This window comes from Leptodactylus fuscus, chromosome 4 (assembly GCF_031893055.1).
Source record: "Leptodactylus fuscus isolate aLepFus1 chromosome 4, aLepFus1.hap2, whole genome shotgun sequence".
NCBI lineage: Eukaryota > Metazoa > Chordata > Amphibia > Anura > Leptodactylidae > Leptodactylus > Leptodactylus fuscus.
In genome coordinates this window covers 158,673,026-158,700,562 of record NC_134268.1, presented here as the reverse complement: position 1 = coordinate 158,700,562, position 27,537 = coordinate 158,673,026, and the positions used below count along the sequence as shown (strand labels likewise).

The window sequence follows — 27,537 nt, the reverse complement described above, 5'->3', positions numbered from 1 at the left end:
AGGGCAACATGGTGGCTGAGTGGTTAGTACTGCAGCCTTGCAGCGCTGGAGTCCTGGGCTCTAATCCCACCAGGAACATCTGCAAGGAGTTTGTATGTTCTCCCCATGGGGGGGTACATTGTGATCCCTATATGGGGCTTACATTCTACATAAAAAAGCATATTCACAGTGATAAACCACGTATGTTTGTTATGCATGTCATTTTAGTAGATCTGAAGATGCACTGGGGGTTGGCCATCAGCTCCTTGCTCTTGTCACTCAGACCACTACCACCCCCTGCCTGCACTACCCCATGCAGTTGATCCTTCCACTGTTATAATATCACTCATCCTACTCAAGTAACAAGAGTAGCTCTAGTACCTTCCCATTTCTCTCCTGTCTGTTTCAACAGAGCAGCTTGGATAAAGTCCTAAGACCTCCTGTGCACCCAGGACAAGTGACTCACTACATGCTGGTGTGTTGTGAACACTATATAGAAGACTTGAGGCACATCTACTGTATCAGTAGCAGGCAGTAAGTTGAGAACAAACAATTAGTTTTTTTAGCAGAGATAATAATGGACTCTGCACTCCGAATTTTTGGATGGATGTGGAAGAAATAAATAGCAAAAGATTCAAACAAGCAACAGAATTCTATATAATATAAAAGAATCAAAGCTATAGTTCGCAAAGTTTATTATTTGAGAAGCAAAATGTGATAACATTTTTATTGGCTACATCCAATATCTCGGGGAACACAACTTGGGCTTCATAACAATGTTTCATACAGTCAATGGTTCATCGGGCTAAGTACTGCCTAAAGATACATTCTGATAAAAAATATAGTTAGGATTATTTGCTTTTCAATAGGCACACATTAACAAAACCAGAGGAGTCAATAGTATAAAGAAACAAGGAGAAAACTCCCATCCGTTGACTTGTTGCAGAATAACATCTTACATGGCAGGATCCCCCGATGCCACATTCTAGAAGACTCAAAGGACATCTAATAGAGAAAGAGCATCCGCTGGAGTTAGAAAATATGCACATACTTGGCCTAGCAATAACCTCAGGTACAAGTTACAGTGAGGGCTTGCATCCATATATCACTTACTGTAGGCCGAGTGGTTCCATGTGATTATCAGGTATGTTGATTGAGGAAATGAGTATCTAACCAAATTGTCTTAGCATCAGCAATGCTTGGATCTTAAGTATCACATAAAACAGCACCTGGAAAAATTTACAGCTTGTATGTAACACATTAGGTATATGGATGAACTAAAGGCAGCACTGTATACAGCAGTGTCCCTTCAAAGACATTTGGTTTACATTGTGCATTCCCAGATCTATATTTCCCTATCCGATTATATTAATCTGCATTTAACACTTATCAGAAAAACTTAATGTTACAGAGGATGGTCCTTATCTTTCTACTCTGCCTTCCATGACTGGAAACTTCAGGAACAAAATACAATGGGCAAGTAAGAAATGAATGAAAACTGAAGTGAATCCATTTGACATGATAAGCAAAGCAGGTAACAAGAAGCATATTCTGATGGACTCAAACAACAGAACATATCTGGTGCAATGTCAAACAAAATTCAAGTAAAAAAAAAAAAAAATAGAATATTATAAATTAGAAAAGAAATAAAATTAAATATAGGTAGATTGTGTGACTGTTTATACCATGACATTGACCTAATTCTGTTCATAAAATACTTTAAAAACTAGCTGACCTAAACAACAAAAAATTATAATAGCACTATAACATATCGATGGGCTTCCTTTAATAAACATATAAAACACAAATTCCACCATTAACCAACAATAAAATACTTTCCTTCAAAGGAGAACAATTCTAGACTTCAAGTACAGTATTTAAGCTTCAGCTCTTTATTATTCCGTGAGCTAGAAATCCCTTTTTAGTTGAAATCTGAAATTTTTCTGAAATGGGTCCCAGTGCTTAGTGGAAAAAAAAGCAACTATAGTAAAGAATCAGTTTAAGGTGACTGCAAAGTAAGACTAAAAAAAACAAAAAAAAACAAAAACAAAACACAAGTGTATATATGTAATACAGATCTAACTACTAGGCTATACAGACAGACTCTATTCACACCTGTGCTAGGACATTCGGTTGGGTTTCTGCCAATTTTGATAGCAATATTAATCAGAACACAACAATATATTGTTTTGCCATCAAAACAGTAGAAACGTCAACAGGGCTGAATGGACACCCATTATAAGTTAATGAAGGCCATCCGTTGCCGTTCATGTCCATGATTTAATGGATCTGTCACAGTGCCATGGCTTCTGTTATAAGCAGACGCCATACATCCACTGAGAACAGAACATTAACCTTGGTATTTGGCTGACTTTATATAAATTGCCCTGAAAAAAAGAAAAAAAAAAAAAAGAAAAAAAGAAAATGGCTCAGAATGCCATAAAACATTAAAGAAAAAAAACAAAATAAACTAAAACAAAACACTCAGTGCACTAAATCGCTATTGCAACACTTTCCAGGGTCATTGGTGGTTTCTACTTACTAGTCCCTTCTGACATCGGATATGTGACTAGGGTGGATCAGCCAAGAAGACAGTCACTGGCTGAATAATCCTTTCCCGTATATCACAAAGGTCCAGGCAGTAGAGAGAATAAAAGCAATGGGAGGATCGGTAAGGCATGATTTTTTTTTTTTTAATCATTTTGAGTCTTTTCTAGATCATTTTAATCGGATGGACAACCCCTTTAATTTATTGCTAGGTGCCATTTTGTAAAGAGTTCTTTAGCTAACATAATGGCCACCTCCACAGTAGTGATATTTTATTGAAGTTTAAATACATAAAGTGAACTGAAAGTAGTGCGTACAATATTTAGTTAATAATAAACTGTGTTTCCCCCCATTATGGTTGCGATCTTCAGCTTTAGTAACAGTATCTGGTTTATCAGACTTGTAAAAGTATCTCCATGTATTGCATTGAACAACAACACAGTGACAATATATGCAAGTGCCTCAAGGATATATCATACCTGTCTAGGCTAGAGCATCCTTGTAATTGAAATAAAAACCTTGGTCGGTAATTTTAGTACTAAAACTATATTGGCATTCTACCGTCCCCAACAGTTCTTTAGGTTCAGTGCATTCCATTAATTTAATGTACATTATTATCAATATCTACAATATTACAGCAAACTCGATAAGTCACCTTTTTCAACCGGTAAAATAATTTTAGTTACAGTATGATATTTATCTACATATTTATAGAAAGTACACTCTCCACTTCTCATCTAGGCACAATGTTGATTTGTCAGTACAAGTACAGTATAAGAAGGATGGGAGAAGAGGAGATCCGCAGAAAGTCTTTGCATTGTAGACGAGCACTAGATGCAGAAGGTTCAGTAGCTAATATGCAGGGCTAATGCAAACAGCCTCTGATCTGGTGATATAGTCAGTAGTAGTTGGATGGTTTTCATCGTAAACTAGTCTGTTTGGGTAGTTTAGCCCCCATCAGTATACCTGGTGTCAATGTTGATGGTGCTTTCATTTGCATGCTGGATCCTACCATAGCTGGAAAGCTACGATTCCTTCTAATTCCTGTGTTTAGCTGAATTCCACCAATAGCACTTGTTGCAGACGGGTAACTTAAAGGCAGACCTTCCTGTATAATACCTCCAGGAACAAATGCCCGTACTGGTCCCTGGGCACCACACAGAATGGGACTCTCACACGCAGAAGATGCTTGCGCTGGTCCTGAGACTTTGGCAATTCCAAATTTTTTCACCTTGTCAACCAAATTTAGATTGGAGACAGAAACATCAGTTTGGCATTCACTGCTTCGTATGTTCTTCTTTTCCCTCACCTCCTTTAGAATCGAGCTGGCAGGTTTAGAAGCCAGGAAGTTGTCATACGGTGGGCTGGTACATTTAAAGTCTAGTGAAGGAGGAGAGGAGCTTGGTGTCTGCATAGGTGAATTTGGAGGAGTGGAAGGTATGACAGTCATTTTTGGAAGAGACTGATTCATTATATAAGTGTTCCCAGCCCTGTCCCAACTCTGTGGGTTGTACACAGCTGCTGATATGCCCCGTTCCTTCAGGAGCCTTACCAATCCAAGAGATGTGCTCATAGTAGTTGTCGATTCTCTCAAATTAGTGAAGGACTCTGCCAAGCTGAGACGTCTGGGTGTGCATGGGGTGCTTGCTGGCGTGGATTTTAGATTGCTGAAGATGCCAGAAGCTGGAGTTGGGGTTGTGTTAAGGCTACAGGGCACAAAGAGAATGTTAACAATTAGAGAATAGTAAAGAAACCCTGCTAAAATAAGATAAAACAGTAACAAAATTCCATATTTAAGATTCATGCTTGCAGTCCACATGCATACTGAAATATCTGTGCCCTTAGTCTATTTGCTAGAATCTATCTTTTTTTTTTTTTTCTGTGGCCACAATGCAAATTATTGAACCATATACTGGTATATGATAAGATAGCCTTTTACAAGGCACTATTTATGCTACAATTTGGAGTTTCTGTTTAATAGGATTTTGCTCAGGCTTTCAGGTATATATCAGAATTATAGCAGGAGGGTCAGGGGAGTGGAGGGGGCCATGTCAAATGTTCGCCTTGGAGTCCTGCCATTCCTAGTTACGCCACTGCCCCTACAACAATTTCAAAGCCATATTGGTGTTGGCAGACTCCCTTTAACCCTCACATATTTTATCTTATATATTACATATTATATATTTTATGTATTGTAAATATTGTCAGAATACAATGATTGTTACATTTTTCAGAATGTAGACATGTCTTTTTTTTGTACGCTACGTTCACTAGTCAGTATGGCGTGCAAAGAAAGCTGTGTTAGCTACTTATGTCTTCCACAATCCAGATTTACATGTGTAAAGATACAGAAACAAAACATAACACAAACCTTTCCAAAAATATAAAGTTCATACTATCATATGTAAAGGAAATAATAGCACACAACCACTTTTCATATATCATATAAATGTATAAAACGGTACATGCCTGAGGTAATACAGCAAAAGGGCAAACATAATATGTTATGTTTTATCTATTACACAAGACAACATGCCAGTGAGCCAGACAAGTCTTCCCTGTATTCAATTAGAATGGTAAAGTCTTTGTAATCTTATAGGTATATAGACCTTAGTGGTGTTAGGATGACAGATCTGTCAGAGTCTATGTTAGCTGGGAAAAACACACATTTAACTACAGTGACCCAGCCAGCGGGGGACTGCATCTGCAATACTGCTCACCCCCTCCCTTGCTTGTCATAGAGCCTGCCCTATAGCTCCTCTCAGCAAAACTTGGTATAAAGTGCTTTCTTCTTCTTCATCAAAAGACCTGTGAAGAACCATGTTTAATTAAGTGACTCAATTAGCAATTAATAAATTAATAATAATATTGTAAATTGTACATAATGCTTAGCTTTATCCATCACAATACCCAACTGCATGTCCAAATCTATGTACTAAAGTGTTAGATCTGGTACAAAATAAAATGCACACAAAAGTAGGTGTACTTTCCCTTTAAATTGTAACGTGTCTGTATTGTGCGTCACAGGTATCTGCAGCACTATACTTTTCATACAAAAGTCTATAAACCTAACAGAAGAGTCTCCGTACAGCAGCAAGGGTCTATACTACCAATATGGGTAAAAACCAGTTGGTGGTCTACAGATGCATCAATATGTAGTACCTTCCATCACACAAGTATATGAAATCCATTATGCTGGAAACCCGCCACCCTCATATGATATGCCAGTATGTAGAGGTCACACACCAAAAAAATCAGGATGGAAGCCTTTGGGTTTCACAACTATAAAATAGAAGTAAAATGCAAAAGGATGAATGAACCAGACATCTATATAAAATATCTGACCTCGGAGTGACTCGTGTGAGTTCATCAGACGGGTGCAAAATCCGACATGTGGTGAATGTAAAGGTGGAGTTGGTCTGAGACAAACATTTCCCAGGATGGTGCACTGTAGATAGAAAAAAAACAAAAAAGCCATTTATATTCAAGTTTCTTTACAAAACAACATTTCTCCTAAGAACCTGGTTTGATTTTTCTTAATAGCAAGACAAAGTGAAGGATTTCCCATCACACAATTAGCACCTAATTAATGTTACACCTTAGAGACCACTTTTTTATTGTTCCTGCCCACTTGCCTCTTACATCTGGTGGGTTAGCAAAAAGTATGCATTAGGACTTAGGGCACAATTGGATAGGTATGACTGCCGGATCAGAATTCATGTGGTGTATTTGTAGTCTGCTACACAAATAGGTCTGCACAGAAGCTATAAAGTAACATCTATTTACAAAGCTGCTTTATTTTAGGAGTAATAAAAAAATGTTTGCCAAGGTGTATAAATTAAAATGGCTTTCTAAAGATCTTTCAATAATGTCAAATATCTACGATTTGCAATTACACACAGCAATAGATATTGTTTTCCTCTGCTTCAAAATCCAGCCACATATATATGAAAAAAGACCGGAAAATCACATATGTGTGTGGATTCATGAAGCAAAGCTAAGGCGGTTCCAAAACTTCATATAGGGCTATATGGAAACAGGATTGCATTGAGACTATACTATACATAAGTCCGCTATAGAGATCAGAAAGGAATTTATTGGGAGATTAGTAAGGGGAAGAGTACCACAGATAAGCAATAGTCTTTCCAGAGTTATTTAGAAGCACTATATGCAACAATCACATATGACAAAAATAAAAACTTTGCAGCGGGTCTAATATATAATCCAATATACTGTATGCTCCATATAACTCCAGAAAGAGATGTGCTATGGCGGCGATCTCATGATTTTGCAGATCACTGAAAATATATAAACACCAATTAGATATAGAGGCTGCTAAAAGAAGAGACAAGCAAAGTTCTGAGCGCAGGAAAATAGACAAGTAATTCTAGGTTCTTGCTTCCTAGAAAGCAGAAAAGCAACAGCAAAGAGGGCAGGTATCAATACTGCTTGTATATCAAACCTTGAGTCTTCCAGATTTCTGATTTTCAGGGCTGCAGGTAATGGCACTTGACTAAAACTGCAGGATCAAGATCACGAAATACTAAAAATCTAAATTATTTGTAATGTTTCGCCACATGTTCTTGTTTGTTTATGCTAAATACACTTCAAATTCCAAGACACAATAGAATTATTTTCTTAATACACAGTATATGGATGATGGTTCACCTCATAACCTCAGATCACAGGGTGATTCTTTAAAGCACACGTGGATGTTTTTTTAAATAAGTTGAACAAGTACGAGAAAGCAGTAAAATGATATACAAATCCGCTACCAAAATTTACAATTGACATTAATCTCTTGTCAAGGGACATGAACCAGTGAACCTCGATCAGATGAAGAGTGGAAAGTATGACGTTCTGTTAAAATCTTCAATGAAACTGCCCAAAAATGTACACGGGATGTAATGAACCTTTCAAGAGTTTCGATGTGATGCTTTTCTGACAGCATACTGCACAATGTGGGGTTAATGAGTTGAGTAACAAGTGGCCAATCTGTAGCTGGGAAAGCCATGAATGTCAGGATGCTGCCAACGTGAAGCATAGAACTCTAGCCATAAGCAGAGTTGGAGTCAGGGGCTCGTGGGCCTGGTGTGAAAGTTCAGCATGTTCCCACACATCCACTTACAACTTCTTTTATGGCCGTTGTTCTGTAACTTTGAATTGCATATCTGGAACTGTGATGCAGCGCTAATAGCCAGGGGATCCCTTTGGGCCCATCAATAGTTAACAATGCCCCCCACAAGAAAACAGTGCATTAAGCACTAGTGTGCAGTAGTATTACTTGCACCCTCTGCAACGTACTAGTGCAAACTCGTTGCCCAAAGCAAAGTATAACTGTGCACCTTGTTACTCTGGAAGCGAATAGTGCATCTCTTTTTGGTATCCACAAAGGAAATAATGCTATCTTATGGCCTCCCCTTAGGCAACAGTCCCTCACACACAGGTAATAGTCTCCACCCTCAGCTAATTGAACTCACCTCTACTGTCTCCCTACACAGCACTCCCTACATGGGGTGTTCGGCAGTATGTGCGTCTTCTATTTTCCTCCCAGCTCCAATGCTTCCCGCTCTCTAGTGTTTCTGATGTTGTAGGGGAGCCAGGAGGAGAATAGCATACAAACACACGTCAGCAAGCCAGCCAACACTTTTTAGGGATAAAACAATTATAAAATTCAACACAGCATACAGTACTGACCCTGCTGACTTTAGAGACCTGGCCACAACAGTGATCCCTGAGACCTCCATAGCTACATCACTGGTTGGAGCATTTTCAGTACCATGCTGCAAGCGGGTCAACAAATTCATTCTCGAGGTTTTCCACTGAACACAACATATTCTCAGTACACAAATGGCTGATCCGTACCCCCCAGTTATTTACAACTTTTTATAAGTGAATAATACAAGTAAATATATTAAACTATTCTAATATATCATATTAAATAAATATGTTTTCTTCTCCACCTTTCAGGTTGAGTTACTTTCTACATATTCTATGAAGACGGGAAGGGGACAATGCTGCTAGAAAAGACACGAATTTCTGCTGCTGTACTCTGTGCTCTTTTCATACTGCTAGGTTGTAATTAAGAGGCTACCAAGTCACAGAATGAGCAGCAACCTCCTAGTACACGCCTCCCATCTCCAATGAACTATGTGTGCGAGACTGAATACAGAGACACATCTAATGTAAACAAGCAGTCAGAAACAGGAGGAACAGCTTAAGTGGTAAAAGAAACATATTTTCAAAACCAGTATTCATGTATTAAAAAAAAAGAAAAAAAAAGTTGATTATAACTGGAGATACACATTGAGGTTCCCAATTCTAAGACCCCGGTACTGACAACAATGTTAAATGGGACATTGAGCGTAACTACCAGAGTAGCAGTGATAGCTGCTGCCACAGGGCCCGGGACATTAGGGGGCCCGGTGGGCCTCTAATGTTGTTTTTTTTAAAAAAATTTTAATAGGCTGTTACATGCTGGAGCAACCCCAGCAGGTAATGGGCTCTATTTACTTACCATTCCTCCCTCCTGCTCACTCCTCACTCACAGGCCCCAGAGTATAATAATTGTTCATGGGTGGTCCACTATGGGGCATTATACTGTGTGCAGGGGCCACTATGGGGAATAATACTGTGTGCAGGGGCCACTATCAGGCATAATAGTGTGTGCAGGGCCACTATGGAGCAGAATAGTGTGTGTAGGGTCACAACAGTGTGTTCAGGAATGCAGTTTGTGTGTGGGGGTGGTTAGGGGGTCGGGGGTTTCCCATGTAAAATACCTTTGGACCCTACCATTCCTAGTTATGCCATTGCCAGCAGCAGTCACGTAGAGCTGAATGAAGAAGCAGTGCACCAGTGTGACTGTTGCTACATTAAAGCAGGGGGACACAGATATGGGATAAACTGTTTTTCATGAAACATCACCTTTAATTAGGTGATCAGGCAATGACAGCACTGATTGTTGGGAAAAGAAAAATTCTCTATCAAAAGGGAAAAACAGACAATAAAAAGCATGGTGTCAGATTTTTTTGACAAGTCCCTTTGCAGAGAACAGGACTTGGCAGTTATTATTACAGCATTTTATTTTCCTGCTTTAATTATTTTATATCTAGAAAGCATTAAGAGCTTGAAAATGGTGGCTCTATGATTGCAAATGATTCATGAGTGCCAAAAGAGGAGCCTCCTGGACCTACTTGTCATAATCGGCCTATAAGGTTCATAATAATTAGCTCTCTACATTAATCTTGTCATGCAATTCCCAAATACTCCATGCATGATAAGTAGGGCAGGGACTGGGATGAACCATCCTGTAGGGCTCCTGACAGTCATTTCCATACAAAGTGTTTCATGAAGAATAAAAATAAAAAGTTAATTTATTTATATATTATTTATATGCCCTGCACACAGCTTTTATGACATAGGTAAGATGTTAGAAGGACAATCTCTTCTTGTCAACTAGATTCCCCTGATAAGGCTGATCACAGGATATCTGATGTTTGGACCACTGGTGATCAGGGACAGCAAGTGTGAACTTCTACTGCAATGTGATCATTAGAAGAATCAAGAATTACACAGGCCCATCATCAACAGGCTTAGTAATGCACAGATGTGCCTGGTCCTCCAGCACAAGAGTAACATTCTCATCACCAGTGTGGACACATTAGAAGGTCTAGAACCCTGCTAAAACTACATCTAATTTACTATTCCTTAATATAAAATATGCTTTTACCAATGATGTTGAATGGATTATGAAAGCACCATATCTTTATTTTAGGATCAATTGTATATTAAAGCAGACAATTATATTTTTGTAGGTGAAGAGGCTAAAAGGGTTGTCTGGAAATGTAAAACTGATGGCTCATCCTTCACTTTTATATAACTTGTACTGTGCTCTTCTCAGAATAAAAGTGCACTCCGATGATCAACTGAGGGCGAGTTCACACCTGCGCCCGGTCTCCACTTTGCAGGTTTCCGTCTTCTGCCCAAGGAACTGGACAGGAGACGGAAACCAGCAGTCAGTTTTCAAACCCATTTATTTGAATGGGTTTGCAAAGTGTCCACCTGTGTGCGTCTTCTGCGTCACCGTGGCAAAACCGTTTTTTTAACCTGATACAAAAGTCAGACATGCAGGACTTTGTGTCCGGTTAAAAAAAAAACAGTTTCGCTGTGGAGACCAGAAGATGCTCACGGATGGTCAATGACTGCCTGTCCAGTTTCTCGGGCAGAAGACGGAAACCCACAAAGTGGAGACCAGGCGCAGATGTGAACCCACCCTACACAGTATCGTAAATATATATTGAGGATGTTATGTGGCTGATATATGAACAAAACAAATTCAGGGGTATATAAATAAGGGGGTGTCCTAAAATAATTGTCCATTAATCGTAATCCAGGTAAAATGTTGAATTGATGGTGATTTAGGTCATACTCTCCCAGCCCTACCTATAAATTTACCTTTTCTACAAAAATAAGCAAAGACAATTTAGAATTCCAAAGTTACTACTAATAATGATAAAAAGAAAAAAAATATATATATATTAGGTAATCCAAAATCCCTTTAATCCAAAATTCAGCTTTAGCCCTGCAAAATTTTACATAGGAATTTTATCTGTACAAATACAATAATTTTCATTAGTGCAAAAATAACCATTTAGCAGTGCAAAATAACACCCATGATGGATCATTTGTTACTTACACATATTTACAATATCTTTATATAAAATAATTGTTACTGTGCAAAAATATATAAAAAGTGGCAGGTATGTAGCGCACGTAATGTGCAATGCCCTGATGCAAAGCAGTAAGCTAGATCTTACCTCATACCTCTATTAGACATGCCAAAAAAGGTCAGTGCTGAACATGTTTGTGGGGACTGAGCATGTGCAGTCAGTTTAGATGGGCAGAAACAGACAACTTCTGGGATGCCCAGTGATCCTACTTTTACTGGATGTCAATGAGTCAGTGTGCATTGCTTTTAAGCCTATTGTTGGGTGTATGCGCATAAAATGTATATCACACATGGAAGCTTTGAATAATATGTTACCAAAAAGAATGCCTCATGAAAAAACATTGACTGTAGATTTTGCAGAATCCTTCTGTATAGGAAAGTTCAGTATGCTGCACTTGTCCATACAATTCAAAAATGGTATGCGGATGCATACCAGCGATCTAATAAGAAAATGTTAATGTATATATAATGAGCTGACTAAGTGCACTTAGTCTAAATTACATGCCATAAAAGCACAGGGGCAACACGGTGGCTCAGTAGTTAGCACTGCAGCCTTGCAGCACTGGAGTCCTGGGTTTGATTCCGCCAGGAACAACATCTGCAAGGCCGGTTCACATCTGCATTTCACGATTCTTTTCCCCTCTTCGCATAAAAATGCAGAGAGAAAGCAGCACTTTTCTCTCCGCATTTTTCATGCGGAAACCGAGCGGAAACCACGAGGACTCCATTATAGTCTCTGGGGTCCATGGGTTTCCTAAGGTAGACGCTTTTTTATGCGGATTAGGTTTTCGTTCGGGGGGTACCCAAGTGCACTCCCAAACGGAAGCTCATGCACAGATGTGAACTGGGCCTGAGCTGCAATTTTTTTGCAAACAAGTAACCTGCCACATTTGCACTAAGACGTGGGTGGCACAGCACCATGTAATGACCACTGCAAGGTGGGCAAAAAAAACCCCTTAATTTGCAATGTGCATTTTTTTTTTTTTTTTAATCAAAGCAACAAATTATTGCTTCTATTAATGGAAAGCAGCACCCCTATGTGGAGGAAGATATCATTGGGATGCTTTGCTTGCATAACTCCATTAGGGTAAAAAAAACAAAACGGTGATTGTTGCTGTCCTATCTGAGGGCAGGATATTATAGAGGGAAAGAAACTGAGCTCTGTGTTATATAGGTTTATATGATTTGGCTCATGATTTCAGAGTATGAAGTGGAGTTCATCTTGACAAGACTGCTAGGAGAAAAAGTGAGTCTTGCTTACCCTGCCAGTAATTGACAGGCTTCTCTATACACACAACGATACAGGTAAATCTGTCAATCATCAAGTGTAGGCAGAACCCTCACTGTCCATGCAAGGCTTTACTTTGCTTTTCACAGACAAATTTGCTCCAAGTCACATAATTCAATGGATCCCAGAACTCAGATTCTCTCCCTGCATCATACAGGTTGCTGTTAGCAGATATGACGGTATAAATCGCTAGACTAGTTCACTTAAATCATACTAATGAGTCTCTGTAAAAAGGACAATAATGAATGCAGGCTTTCCTTGTGCATTCCAAGTCACAGTGTAGACTAGTATAACCCCACAAGATGGCAGACTAAACACTCAAATATATGCTCACATGAAACATACCAAACACTAACCACAAAGCTAAATATTGCACAGTACATTCAGCATTTACCAGACTCTTTCTTTTAGCAGCCTTTACATATAATAAATGTGGTTCTTGCAATGTATGCAAATCTGGAAACAAATACCAATGGGAGGACCTGCTAAACAAGAGATTATTTGTTAACTGCTCAGATCACTTATTGCATGAAGTAAAACATTTGCGTATATGCTGTGGTGTAGAGGTGAAAATGGCCCAATACTCAATATCCTGTAAAGATGTCCATTTTACAGGACGTAAGGAGGATCCCTCACCAGACCCCTCATCATCGTCTGTCGCGGGCTCTTGCAAGTCCTCTGGGGTAGCCTGAGAATGGCTTGGACAATTCTTGCTGTCAGACACAGTCACTTGTGCTTGAGACCTCTCACCTGAGGTCTCTGAATGATGGACGGGACTCGAGGTAGTTAAGCTCTTGAAAGGAATGTCACCTGTCTCGTCTTCTTCAAAGTCTGTGAAGCAGTACACGTCCTCCTGGTCAAGATCTAAGTTGCGGAAGCCCTTGGTAACCACTCCAGGTCTAGGGTCCAGAATTCCTCCTAGGTGAGGCTGTGCCAACTGCTGCCATTGATGTAAAGTTGCTGAACCTGGAATAGAAAGAACAAACGGACATGGAATTAAAAGGATATTTTATGAATATGAATCTCCCTGCAAAATAATGACATGTGCAGATGGTATATTTGAGGAGACAGCCTCTCTAAAACTGGACTTTGCCAATTAGGAAAACATTAACGGTTTAGGAAACAAAATAGAAATTGGAACAAGGACATTGTATGCATGACTATAAAGAGACATTACTTCCCTCAGACTACCGAATCATTACATATTTTAATATTAGATAGCTGAGAGAGATTAGTAATAACCTGGGACATATCTCCCTCTGGTGGTGACGTTAGAAAATGCAATAACATGATATAATGACTACAATATTTTTCATTGTTCCACTATCTAAGCAATGAAGCACTAAGCTATTTTTGGAGTAAAACTGACAAGCCTGTCAACATATGTATGTTCCAGATTTGTAAAAAAAAAAAAAAAATAAAATTCTGCACTTAATCACCTACTTTAGGTGTAGGCTCAGCTTTGCCACTTGTCATTTTATAAAATCTGTCAGTTGCTCCTTAACATGAGGTCTTTTTTGACAGAATTAAGACTTCCAAGATTTCAATCCATCACCTATCCATAATATAGATGAAATATGCCCGATTGGGTGGGGCAGGGTCAAAATGCTGGGACCCCCACCAAACTCCAAAACAGGAATTCTGTCCCTTGTGCAAATGAAACAAGAGTAAAGCTATATTTACACAACAGTGAGTAACGGACATCGCACGGCTGCATTAAATTCACTTCAAGTAAATGAGGGCTATTCACATGACCATTATTTTGATGGTCTGTTGTAACGGACACCTCCATGCACTGCAACGTATGAGGGATTTGTGAAAATGGCTGCCCCCTTGGGTGCAAGATGGCCATGAAAAATGGTCACTTCTCACAGCAATTTTGCACCTCAGTCGTGTGAATGTAGACTTAACCACGGGGATAAAGACCGTTCTCTATCTGAACAGATGGAGGAAATCTTGGGTAAGCTCATTCAAAAAAAGGTTGTAGACTAATGACAAGGAAAATCTAAGCAAGAAAAAAAATGTTCCCTATTTCCGGAAAAAAACAAAAACAAATTTGTATTAATTTATTTTTAAAAAAAATAAATTCAAATGTCAAATTTTTTTTACTGTGCAAAAAGACCATAATAAGTTTCAGACACTTTAGGGCAAAAGCTCCAAACAATTATTCTACAGTTGCTTCAAAACTATTACGCCTACTACTACTACTACTACTACTACTACTACTAAAATAACACGAAAGAAAGTAAGTGGAAGTCTCATCTGAGGAGAAAATCAAACCTTAGCGGTGTAGCTATAGGGGCTTGAGGGGGGCTTTCTATGCCACATAAAAAATACCACTATTCTAAGTGGAACAAGGTAGGTAGGGCCTCCATTTTGCATTGGAGTCCATGAGCTTCACACCTCTGCTGAGGGGAGTATGGAGAATGTTCTAGACTGGGTAGTTTATGGATTATTTGACTGCCAAGATTCATATATAAAAAATTTAATTGCAGAAATTATGTGTGAATAAAACTGCAATATATATATATATATATATATATATATATATATATATATATATATATATATATATTATATATATATATTTGTATACTTAACCTGGGTACATGGGAAAGAAAATACAATTAAAATCTCATTGCTAGATAAAGTGCTAAAAAACATATTCAGAAGATTTTTATATATGGATTCAACACTGAAAATTGCCCAATAAAGCAAAATAGAATATTTTTCGGACTATAAGACGCACTGGACTATAAGACGCACCCAGGTTTTAGAGGAGAAAAATAGGGAAAAAATTTTTCAGGCAAAAAATGGTAAAATATTTAATGTATGGGAGTTGTAGTTTTAGAACAGCTGCAAGGCCACATTGACAGGTGACCCTGCAGCTGTACGGGGATGTATAGGGCGTTTTTTTTTTTGTGGGGCCAGGTGTACTTTTTAGTTATACCATTTTGGGAAATGTTTAATGCGGTTTAGCACTTTTGATTTTGACGTTCACTGTACATAAAAATATTAGTAGACAGGGCATTTTCAGACACAGGGATACCTAATGTATATGTTTCACAGTAATGTTATACTTTTATATGTATTCTAGGGAAAGGAGGTGAACTTTTATTTATTTTATTTTTTATTATTTTTTTTAAGTGGTTTTTTTTTTATTTTTTTTTTACTATTTTATTATCCCCCGCCTAGGGGGCTTGAACCTGCAATCATTTGATTGCAAGTCCAATAGACGGCAATACAAGTGTATTGCCGTCTATGGGAGATTCTATACATTACTATCGCGGAGTGTCATAGACCAGCCGCGATAGTAATATATATCTATGACAGGCCTGGGAGCCTTCATTAGGCTCCCGGCTGTCATCGGTACAGGTCGGCTCCTGCGGCCTCGCCGTGCAGGAGCCGGCCTGCATCACTAAAGGTATGGGACCGGCCCCGGGGCTAACTAACTGCCGGGACCTGTGGAGGAGGAGCGGATTTGCAGCATGGCCGCGCTTCTGCCACTGCTGGTTTTCTTCAGCGGCAGGAGCGTGGCGATCTGCAGGCCCCGGCAGCTAAGACAGTCCCCGGCATCTGCTGTAATAGACCGGCGGATGCCGGGGAGTGTCTTAGCTGCCGGGGCCTGCAGATTGTCACGCTCCTGCCGCTGAAGAAAACCAGCGGTGGCAGTAGTGCGGCCATGCTGCAAATCCCACATTCGGACTATAAGACGCACCCTCATTTTCCTCCGAAATTTTGGGGAAAAAAAGTGCGTCTTATAGTCCGAAAAATACGGTACATGTAAACGAGGATTTTAAAGCTTCATTCATAAGCAGCATTTCTCACATCTGCAGCACGACTATGTTGTGGATTTGTCCTGAATTACCTCTTTCGCCGAAATGCAAGAGGTGAAATCTAAGCCAAATCCACTTCATAATTTACTTACAAAAAATAGAATCTGGTGTTTTCTGAAAAATCTAAAATCAATGTGGTTGTGTCAACTGTCATGACCATGTTATAGAGCACATCAGATTGATAAATGATATACCTTAGTTATATTTTGTAGATTTAGTTGGTGCACTGGGGGCGGGTCCTCATCTTCTGCTACCCCTTGTCTTCCCACTGCTATGATATCACCCATCCTACTTGGACAGTAAGATCCGTGTTCCTGGAGTTGAATGCCCGCCCTCAGTGCAAGACTTTAAAGTCCAAATATACTGCACAAAATTGACATACATAAGAAAGGTTCATCCCTGTGATGTGCTGTATAACACAGAGGTGACTGTTGAATATATTTGGGGAGGTGGTAGATTCCCTTTACATTTGCCATACACAGATGTGGAAGAGCTGATTCTGTATTTACTCTTTTTCACAAACTGTGACGTTACAATGAAAGCCAAAAAAACAAAATTTAACTCAGCTAAAAGGCTGCAAAATGAATACGTACAGTTTTCTATAACTGTACTTTCAACCTATTTTGAAGAAACTACTGCTCAAAGACATTACAACTTCTATGGGGTGTAGCTAAAGTGTATGGCCAACTTAAAAGCTGGACAATAATCTCCTAAATAAGTATGCTTTCCTATTTTCTATTGAGAATTGCAGTAAATACACATAGTAACAATACAATTTGTCAGAAAATAATCAAAGACACAAAAGGCAAGTCCGTGATGGCCATCAAACTCTTCCTGGATGGAAGATGTGGGGTACAGAGGGATCGGGTGTTTGGATTTCAACATTTCTCAGTCTTTGATTCTTATAGGAGATATGCTAGTCCAAGGAAGATTAAAAAGTGTATTTGATTTTCTCCTATGTAGGTATTTTGAAGAATTCAAGTGCTAATTCTATCTAATCCAGGAAAACATTATATCTACCATATGTACACTAAACTACCCAAAGCAACTAAGGGTAGAACAGGAGAATATGACAAACTAAAGCTTTCAATTCTACTGCAAATATTCATTGTATACATACCCACATGTTATAGTACACCAAAAACCCTGCAAACAGGACATGGATGGAAAGGAATGAAAAATCAGCCCACGGCAACAAAAATAAAGGAGGAATAAATACACTGTGCATGAAACGTATAACAGAAGGAAATGCTATAATTGTACTGTCTGTAATACAGATTCAACTGCTACATATGGACTCAAAATGAAAGGGTATAGGCTAGGTTCAGACTGAAGTTGTCCTTTCCATTGTTCTGATCAGACCAAGGTTCAGCAAAATTGAAAAACAGTTTCCCTTATAACATAGACAAACAAAAAAACTTTTTAACCCCTTAAGGACCAGGCCATTTTTTTGGTTTCGCATTTTCGTTTTTCCCTCCTCACATTTCAAGAGCCATAACTTTTTCATTTTTCAGTTCACAGAGTCACATGATAGCTTATTGTTTGCGGGACAAATTGTAATTTGTAATGGCACCATTCAATATGCTGTGCAATGTACTGGGAAGCTGGAAAAAAATTCAGAATGAGGCGCAATTGGAGAAAAAATGCATTTGCGCCATTTTCTTATGGGTTTAATTTTTACAGCATTCACTGTTTGGTACAAATGACATGTTACCTGTGTTCTACGTGTCAGTACAAACGTGGTGATACCAAATTTATATAGTATTTGAAATTTTTTGATACTTTTAAAAAAATGATAAACTTTGCAAAATAGAAAAAAAAATTTGTGTCATCATGTTCTAACACCTGTAACTTTTTCATATTTCCATGTATGGAGCTGGTTGTGGTGTCTTTTTATGCGGGACAAGATGACGTTTCTATTGATACCATTTGGGGAAAGATCTGATGGTTTGATCACTTTTTATTCAATTTTTTATAGGAGGCAAAGTGTTGAAAAAAACGCTTTTTGGCTGTTTTTATTTTTTTTGCCGCTACGCCGTTCGCAGTACGGGATAAATGTTTTAATATTCTAATAGTTCAGGCATTTTGGAGCGCAGGGATACCTAATATGTTTATGTTTAATGTTCTTTAATTACTTTTATAGCTGATCTAGGGAAAGGGGGGTGATTTGAACTTTTATATTTTTTTTTATTTTTTTAATACTTTTAAAAACTTTTTTTTTTCTTCTGTTACATTTATGATCAGACCCCTTAGGTACCTTGAAACCTAGGGAGTCTGATCGCTCATACTATTCACTGCAATACTACAGTATTGCAGTGAATAGGAAAATCGCAGCACTTCTATTAGACGATGCCTCTGGCATCGTCTAATAGATCTAGTGCAGAGACAAGCCTGGAAGCCTTCAATAGGCTTCCGGCTGTCATAGCAACCGATCACCGCCCTCATGTGACGTTCAGGAGGGCGGCGATCGGCAAAACATGGCGGCGCCCATGCCGCCAGCGCCATTTACACACTGCGGTCACGTTTGACCGCAGTGTGTAAAGGGTTAACAGCAGCGATCGGCTCGGGCACCGACCGCTGCTGTTAGTGGCAGGTCCTGGCTGTATTATACAGCCGGCATCTGCCGTGTATGGAGCGAGCTCAGCGTGTGAGCTCACTCCATACATCCCCATGCGACCCATGACGTACAGTTACGTCAAGGGTCGCTAAGGGGTTAATTGTATCTGCCATAATTTATTTCAATTTAAAAAAAAAGAAAGAAAATGCCGTAAAAAAGAAACCAGAAGGAAGTGATCGTGTATTTTTGTTGTAACATTAAAATTAAAGGGGTTGTCCCATCTCAAAGATCCTATCTATACTGCTAGCTTATGTGGACTGAAGACACTTCCTAAATACATTGCTTCATCAAAACGGCTTTGTTTGGCTAATGAGATTATTCACTTCATTGTTTACACTGTGTTTCCATAACCACATCTCTCCGGCTAGGACAGCCAGGACAAGTGACGTAGCTCCCTGCTCTCAGGAGGGAGAGGGAGCTGAGTGCTCATATTTCTGAGCTCTTTCTCTTCCAGTTTTCAGTCAGCTAACTGAATTTTGCTGATAAGGGCTGAGACAGGGAGTCTGTTACCTCTGTATGTAAACACAGACCTAAAACGGAGTTTATTGCAAACTGACTCTTGGTTCTGTAGCATGTAAGTTTGAGATTCTCATCACCTATCAAATCCAGCTCTGCTACATCAGCTTCATATTGCGCATCTTCCAGTGATAATATACAAATTTTATTTACAACCATCCCTCATTACTGACTGCAAACATGTACAGCTATGAAGAGAGCTAGCAGAGCAAGTGAAACCTCGCCCACCAATTTACCGAGAAAACCAGGAAGTGAACAGAGCACAGCATGCAGGTTGGTGAGCAGGCGAGTTGGGAAAACCCCTTTAACTATAACAGATAAAGAAAAAGTTTATTGTTTGTACAGGCTAGCAGGGAAACCATTTTTTTCCAATTTTTCAGATTCTCTGAAGGATTAGCGCAATGGAAAGGACAACAAGAGTCTTAGTCTCTAAAGTCTCAAGTATAGCCAAGTTAATGTGACCCATTTTGCTTACAGCCATTTTTCTTTGCAGACTGTACAATTATACAAATAATATTATGAGAACATAATGATGCATGGCTATGAGAACAAAAAACAGCATAGGAAAAAGAAACAAATAGTATAGATGAAATATGATAGAGATTTTATTGAAAGATCAAAATAGATACAATAGCAAAAGGTACAAGATGGCCAACTCAAAAAGAGGAGTAAAAGGGAAAAACAAAACAGAACATACATAGTATAGGATACAGAATAACCAAAGTGCTTGTGAGCAAACAACTTAGTACCTGCAGCTAAACATCCCATTCTCATCATTATGAATGAATTATAGTTATCTATAAGTCCTAACTGGCAAGACAAATGAGAATAATAATACACAAAGCATAAATGAATAATTCTAGAATTCCTACTATGCTCTCCACCCAAACATCATACTTAGAAAAGTCTCTATTCTCTATCTTGAATTTGTCAGAACAATTCTTTAAAAGTTGTGTATGTAAAAAAATATATGTAAAAATCAAACAATACAATGTACTTTAAATGGGTTTTCTGTTTTGTTTTTTTCCCATTGATAACCCATCATTAGTTATTACAGATGAGTCACTTCAGCGGTAGCAGAGCTGCCATACAATATAAACCGGCATCTGTATAGTACCGGCCCAGCAGCAGTCCCAAACATCTATTCATTGTGGGATCCACCCACTTGACAGTAGAGAGTCTAAATACCAATTCTAACTGCACTGATAACTCTGGAACTGTAAGAGGAAAAATTCCAGCTGCATTGGTATCAGTAGAGAAACCTATTGACGGATGCAAGGAACTGGAGATGGTGGAGATGGTGAATGATCCTCTCTGGATTTTAGGGATTATTTTCTCCTGTATTAAGCTCAGTAACATATGTATTGGGAATACTCAGCAACAGATTGGTTGGGAGGGGTTGTCCCACAAAATCAAGTCTGCAAGACCTCTCACACAAAGCTAAGTATAACTGAGGTATCACATTTGCTTATTCATGGGTCTATAAAGGTTCTTAGTATGCTTCCGACTAAATTTGTTATTATTTAATTGATTTTTTTTTCTTCTATCTTCAAGGAAAGCAAATGTTGGAAGAAACACCTGATAGAGAACGATTAAAAATTGGACCCTTGGGGTTCTTGGAGAAGTTATATAAAACGGGTATGGCAGGGTAATATTGGAAGATGTACAGACAATGAGAAAGAGAGGAAAGATATGGTAACAGCCTATATAATTGCCATCTAATATAATGGCTGAAATTGTATACGAATGACAATAGAGTGCCACTTATACACTCACCGATTCTCTCGGTTTACGTTAATACAAAGGCTATGCTTTACTCTCCAACTTCTTTACTGTATGAGACACAGAAAAATCTGTTGCCCCAAGTGTAATATACATCAGGCAGATTTTATACAACTAATATGGCATAACCAAGATCATGGCTTTACATCTGTATTCTCCTCACCTTTCTAGTTGTGTTAGCACTTTGGATGCAAAAACTCGAAAACATATTGGCATATTTACTTTGACAAGAAACATTTTACAATAAAGTGCCTAAAAAGGGTGAACCTACATGACAGAAGCATTAAATATCCAAGAGCTTAGTGAAATATCCGGAACTAAAAATGTAACTCCCAATTTTACTTAATTTTGTTTTGCTATTGTGTTGGGAGGTATTTGGTGAACATTTTTGTAATATGACTAATAAACCTATCTAACTTCTTTTTAATAGAAAACAGGCTGTACAGTTCCCAGTAGCAATGTACTAAGAACTGCCAGGGAGACTCTGTCCCATACACCTGGACTGACTCGATTCAGTATGTAGAGCTGGAGCATTTGCTAAGGAGACACAGTCATTTCAAATAGCTGTATATTTATACAACATGTTGCTGGTATCACATGGAAACTAACATTGTCAGCTTTCACACGCTACCAAGATTGCAGCTCTGGCTATAATAAAAACTGAAATATCACTAGTAAAATACACAGTAGAGAATGTGATTTAATATGCAAATTCCTGATTGTGTTCCTAACTAGTGATATCTCAGATTATTTTATAGCTAATACTGCAGCCTTAGCGGCATATGAAGGCTGGGAATCTCCATACCATTTTTCTAGGTTTTATAAGGGCTAGTTCACACGAGGGTTGTGACTGCGTATTTTGTTCCTGATTTTGACGCGGGATGCCGCATCAGAATAGGACCAAAATGCACCTGCCGCGACTGTCGCAGCTTCCGACAGTCACGGCTTCCCATTCCAGAGTAGGCCCCAGAGGGTGCTGCCTCAAGGCAGACGCTGGGGCTGAATCAGCCGCGGAATCCGCCTGAAGAAAGGGCAGCTCGCTTCTTTTTTCCGTGAGCGGGAACAAACCACTCACGGAAAAAAGGACGCTAGCGGTCTACATAGACCTCTATTGTGAGGGGGTGGATTTTAAGGTGGATTTGGCATCAAAATCCACCCCCTCTTGCCCCGTGTGAACGAGCCCTAAAATTGGAGATACAGCCATTGGAAGTGACCATTCCTCTTTTGGCAAATACTACCGATCTCCATGTTGGCAAAACAAATGTGTAGGGATTTTCCCTGGCAACAGCTCAGTTAAAGGATTGCTAGGAAGACGTTTTTTTTATGAAAAGAAAGTTAAATAAGTTAATTAACTATATTGCAAAAATGTTCACCAAACCTAACAAAATAACAAACAACAAAAAAATAACGGGAGTTATACTTTATATTTTACTATTTAAAAAGTGTTTGATACATATATCCAGAATGAATACTGATGGAACTTCAACAAATCTACAAAGGCTAAACCAAGATTGCACTGTACTGTTTGTTGCTCCTTGGTCATACATATAGGCCATGTAGAGTAAAGGCACACAAGTATTTAGGATTCATTTTGTACTAGTGGATAGACAGCCATTATTATTTCGCTATACCACCTTTATGTTAAAATAACTCAAACCAACAACGAGGATGACTATCCCTAAAGTAGAAAGAGTGTGTATTATGTAAAGTGCCTGCTTTCTGGTGATGTATTAGAGACCACAATGAGTCACTAAGCAAAACATAGAAGGGCCGGGGCCCCTTGTCACCTTCTAGGGGCTTCACGATCTGAAGTTTCTCTGGCAGGTAAGATCGGCTGCTGAAAGACATTCCTGAGAGGCCGGTGAACTCTGATAGTCTGGAGGAGTGGGTACCCAAAGACATGATGCTTTCTGTTGGTGTTAAAGATCCACTGTGAAGTTCTCCCTTCTCAGCTAGAGTGCGCAACTTTCGTTCCTGATCATCTTCAAAGAACTTGCGTTCCAGAAGGTAGTTCTCACGCCGAAGGGACAACCTTCGCAGGGCCGTCTCAAGGTCATTAGAACCTGGTGTTCCTGGAGTGCCAGGCTTCTTGTTCTTATCTCCATCACTAAAGACAAGAAGGACAGCAAGAATTGATGAGAATATCAGATACGGAGCATTTATTACAGGTTTTTATTTTTTATTTTATTGAAGGGTGTGCAGTAAGATCCAAAATAACAATCAGAACTCATATGTGCTATAGGAAGAATCTAGTGTATAAAGTCATAAGCAAATCACACCAAGGACCTCAAACTTTTTGAAAGTTTTGGGGAAGCCTCTCCCCTTGTAAACAATTTGCTTATATAAAAGATTATGTTTCCCATTATTATTATTTTACAGGTTGTTAAACAATAAATGAAGGTAATACAGTATCTAAAAAATGTGAAATATTCAGAAGTTGCTAAATAAAATAGATGGCAGATAAAAAGGTATATAAAAATGTCCCTTAAAGTATGTTTTGTGACATATGCATGTGCACTAGAAACAATATTATACTGAAATTCACACTCATACAGTGGCACTAACCTGTTATCAGGTGTCTCAGTTTCCAGTATAATGCTATTGGTTTTATTATCTATGACAATATTCGAAATGTCTCCCCCATAAAGACTGGAGCGTGGTGTACTGACACAGCTAGACATTAAAGAGTTCATTGCTGAGGACTGGTTAGAACCTGGGATGTTCATCGGAGAAGGAGCCAATGACCTCTGCTTCACTACTTGGTTCACATTCCGCACAGTTTCAAACACACGTTTTTGGTGGTTGCCACTAGGAGAAAACAGAGTTCTGTTGTATTAAGTGCAAGATTTGTCACATTTTTCACATCTCTGGTACAAAACCCCAACTAGCTTGACAAAGTGGCTTAGTAGGAAAATGGCTTAAGATGTGACAATGCACTTCATAATTTTACCAAAATTCTAGTACAAAAAAACAACAAGCAACAGGTGGTATACACTTAGACTAGAGAGAGTAAGGGTATGTTCACACAGCGGAATTTACAATCCACGTGTGAACATTTCCGCACGGCTAGCCGCGACGTGATGCTGGTGCAGTGCACTGGCATTCAATCCCGGCATTCCGCTCTGGATTAGGCCTGAAGAATGGGCCTCGTGCCGTGGCAAGATAGGGCACCTCACTTCTTTTTTGAGCAACTAGCTAGCGGAAAAAAAAGAAGTGAGCGGCTCCCATTGAAGTCAATGGGAGCCGTTTTTTGAGGCGGACTCCGCATCAAAATCTGCTAAAAAAAAACTCTGTGTGAATATACCCTAAGGATGTAATAGATTAATTCAGCATCAGCCACTGTAAAAAGTCTAGTGCGTTTTAAGACTGTCTAGTCTAAGTTTGCACTGTCTAAAATCTTAGACAAGATAAGCCAATTTGCCTCCTAGTGGGTGGGGTCTTAAACTAACATTTTAAGAAACACACTAAGGGATAAGAGTTAGTAGAACATACACACTAGTAATGAACAGAGTACAAAGCAGAAAAGATATAACATTAAAAATTACTATATTAAGTAGACAGAGTAAAATCTATGCAGTTTTTCCTATAAAACCTCCACATAATCTTCTCATCATTCTCTAGTTTTTTGAGTAGGAGAAAAGACGACATGCATAGATGTAGTGGTGTCAGGAATAACAGGAATATCCTGGTAGTGAATGCAGAGCCCATCCAAACATTCATATGAATGGTGGGTCCTGTACCTCCTGCAACTCCCTGCAGATACATATGGCAACCAGCATTAACTGAGGCAGTCTACTGTATTTGAGCAGGGTTACTAGGTTTCTGACCTACTTTCAATGACTGCTGGTAACCATGATCATACAGCTAGCAAGTCCCTGCAGTAGTTTTCTGAACCACTTAATCATTGTGGTGCATCTAAGGAAATCCCGTGCACCACAATACATACTACTGGTCAATCAGCCAGAGTTTATAATGGATGTATTGTACCACAGAATACATCCAATAAAAACTCTGCATCATTGACCAATAGTTTGTGGTCAGAAACTGGAGAATAAATTTGTTTTGTGCTCCTTTGGACTTGAGAACTACTTTAACGACCAATGCTTTTTCATTTTAATTTTTTTTAAAGATTATGTGGAGGAGTTTTTATTTGAATAAGTTTGTTTCAATAATATAGATTGTGAGGATAACGTCTATCCTTAGGGAGAGACCACCTTCTCAGGTGTGTGGAGACTTATACAGCCATAGTTGCTCCACTGCAAGGGAACATGGGAAGAATATGCAAATCTGTCTCCCAAGATGTAAACAGGGAGACAGTGCCTCTGTTATGCTGCCCAAATCAATTCTCTCTAAGCTGTGCTGATGAAGTCCAAAGAGACAGAAACGGTGCCGTCCGTAGCTGAGAAATTGATTTGGTTATAACCTCGCATTATGCAGTAAAGACTTCTGGGAAGTCGGGCATGTTGTTCAGGGTGCTTGCTATAGAGGGCAGCATAACAGAGGCACTGTCTCCCTGTTTACATCTTGGGAGACAGATTTGCATATTCTTCCCATGTTCAATAATATAGTCATTAACAGAATTAGTTATTGACAGTAGGTTTGTGGCTATGAGAGGCAACACTTTATTCAGGGCTACTGCTGTTATTTTTGACCTTTCCAAAAAGACATGATAAGGAACAAATAGAAAATTATAGAACCTTTTAAACAGTTACAGTGGGTATTCCAAATGTCAGAAATATCACATAGTAAAGCACTTCTTACTTCATCTCAGGAGAATCTGGATCATCAATCTGCAGCTCTTTTCTCATAGACCCCTCTATTTCAGCAGCTAAGGAATCCTGTTAACCCAGAAAAAAAAAAAAAAAAAGATGATGTGACAGAGGTCGTATGTTATACTAACCAAAATAGAAAGGCAAACACATATCAGATAAAAATCAGACCCTCAAATATTATTGTATCTACTAAAGTAGATACCACTCAATGGCATTTCAACAAAAAACCTGGTAAAAAATGAAGGCAAAAAAAATACTCTCTATTTGCTTTAAATATCATTGCAATAGCCTAGCCTCCAGCCTGGATCAGATAGATTGTTTAGCCGGAGACCTCATACCTGGGCTAAATGCCTGGAGGGGCCTCTTACGGACAGCTGTGTCTGGATTGCTATATGCTGGGCTAATTCTAATTGGTTGCCCGCTGTATAATTTAGGGGTCCTGGTTCAGGGAAAAACAATAAATGAACCAGCACTCATTAGTATGATTTTATCACTCTAAGGGTCCATTCAAACAGAAGAAAATGGCACTTTATTTGGTGCTGAATTTTCCACACTGAAAAAAAAAAGCCTCCCATTAATTTCAACGGGATCTGCTAGCCTTTAGTGGAAAAAAAAGCTAGCAGAAGCCATTGAAATCAATGGGAGGCTTTTTTTTCAGCACTGAAAATTTAGCACCAAATACAGCGCCATTTTCCTCCGTGTGAATAGATCCTTAGTTTTTATTTGACGCATTACTTTAGGGCACAAACACACTTGCTTTGTTTTTTGTTATTTTTTTATCGGCTTTCAATAAAAAAAAATGTTTGTTTAGACCTATGAAATACTTCAGTGAATTGTTTTGATGATTAGGTTGACCCATCCTTGCTCAGTGATTTGTTATTTGACATAAAAGGATAATATTCTCAAATCCATAATATTGAAATGCTACTGAGATAAACCATATGAACAATGAGACATCAAAAGCTTAAAGATGGCAGAAACGTTACTAGATTTTCCCTCTTAGCTATCTATTACGAAAGCCTAGTCTTACCGTTATTACATAGTTATGTTTTTGGGGGGTTTTTTTGTTCCGCTCTTCTCTAAATAGAAGCATAATGCTATTATCCATAGCAATTAGAAACTATAACTGCTTTATAAAAGGCATTTAGACTGGGCGGCTGTAGGAAAATGGACACTAATGTCCTGCCTATTATCAGTTGCTGGCCCCATTGTACAACAGCCTGTAAAAAGCCAATAGTGTTGTGAAATTGGCATGGTCATTAGTTGGAGAGGAATATGGAGCAAAAGGAATACTATAATGTTCTGCAGCTTCCTAGTTAGCGTATAGATCAAGCTCTAAAATGGCACATATACGTTTTACAGGAGGATTTAAAGGGGTTTTCCAAGCTCAAAACCTGTTTAGAAAAGGGATCCTAACTTATTCATGTCTACCTAAAGCCCCCACAAACCTTCTAAAAAAAAATGTCATCTCA

The 27,537-nt window shown here is 38.8% G+C and overlaps 1 protein-coding gene across 9 annotated transcripts in view; it reads right to left on the bottom strand.

The window, feature by feature from the left end:
* Positions 1-657: 657 nt before the first annotated feature.
* Positions 658-27,537, bottom strand: part of TRAK1 (trafficking kinesin protein 1) — a 146,157-nt gene continuing 119,277 nt past the window's right edge. For 5 of the 9 annotated variants that reach the window (XM_075271246.1, XM_075271241.1, XM_075271244.1 and 2 more), the window contains 6 exons: positions 26,055-26,131; positions 23,859-24,101; positions 23,081-23,400; positions 13,179-13,508; positions 5,872-5,974; positions 658-4,232 (listed from right to left, as the gene is read on the bottom strand). In XM_075271246.1, coding sequence (XP_075127347.1) covers positions 3,446-4,232; positions 5,872-5,974; positions 13,179-13,508; positions 23,081-23,400; positions 23,859-24,101; positions 26,055-26,131 — 1,860 coding nt within the window. In that variant the 3' untranslated portion in view covers positions 658-3,445. Of the gene's footprint in view, positions 4,233-5,871; positions 5,975-12,592; positions 13,509-23,080; positions 23,401-23,858; positions 24,102-26,054; positions 26,132-27,537 lie in introns of those variants that run through there. The other 4 variants (XM_075271243.1, XM_075271247.1, XM_075271248.1 and 1 more) reach the window with 3 other exon arrangements.